Source organism: Aptenodytes forsteri, unplaced genomic scaffold (assembly GCF_000699145.1).
Source record: "Aptenodytes forsteri isolate BGI_AS27 unplaced genomic scaffold, ASM69914v1 Scaffold25, whole genome shotgun sequence".
In the NCBI taxonomy this organism is placed as follows: Eukaryota; Metazoa; Chordata; class Aves; order Sphenisciformes; family Spheniscidae; genus Aptenodytes; species Aptenodytes forsteri.
The window spans coordinates 79,967-80,476 of NW_008796180.1; the positions used below are offsets into that span (position 1 = coordinate 79,967).

General features: G+C 69.0%; 1 protein-coding gene across 1 annotated transcript in view; it reads left to right on the top strand.

Moving 5' to 3' along the window:
• The window catches only part of CDK5RAP3 (CDK5 regulatory subunit associated protein 3), a 35,950-nt gene that overhangs the window by 27,508 nt on the left and 7,932 nt on the right, over nucleotides 1–510 (top strand). Inside the window, exon 9 of the mRNA XM_009287781.1 lies at nucleotides 356–480. Coding sequence (XP_009286056.1) covers nucleotides 356–480 — 125 coding nt within the window. The remainder of the gene's footprint in view (nucleotides 1–355; nucleotides 481–510) is intronic.

Here is a 510-nt window from a genome sequence, read left to right on the forward strand (position 1 = left end):
CGCGCGGCGGGGAGAGCAGCCTGGAAAGGGGCACGGGGGGGGGGGGTGGTCCCAGCGGGTGGCAGGCAGCACGCAGGCAGCACCCACCCTGCCTTTACTCCCCCTTCCCTGCCTGCAGTGACCTAGCTGTGCCCAGAGGCCGGTTGGGGACAGAGCAGAAGGCAGCACGGTGCTGGGCAGGCGCCTGTTGGGTGCTGGGTGGGCAGGAGCAGGGCCCTGACCCCGCTAAACAGTGCCCTGGGGTGATGCTGAGCACCCTGTACGGGACGAGTTGGGGTGGAGGGGGGGTATGACTGGACTGTCCGAGCCGTGGAGATCCCTTCCCTGCCCCGCTCACCCCTGGCTCGTCCCCCAGTGCCCGAGGGGGTTGCCTGCGGCTCCGATGCCCTGACGCTCCTGGAAAACACCGAGACCCGGAGCCAATTCATCGATGAGCTCATGGAGGTGAGTTACGACGTGACAGCCGGGGCTCGGAACCGGGTGAGGGGCAGCTCCCCCGCCGTCCTGCTG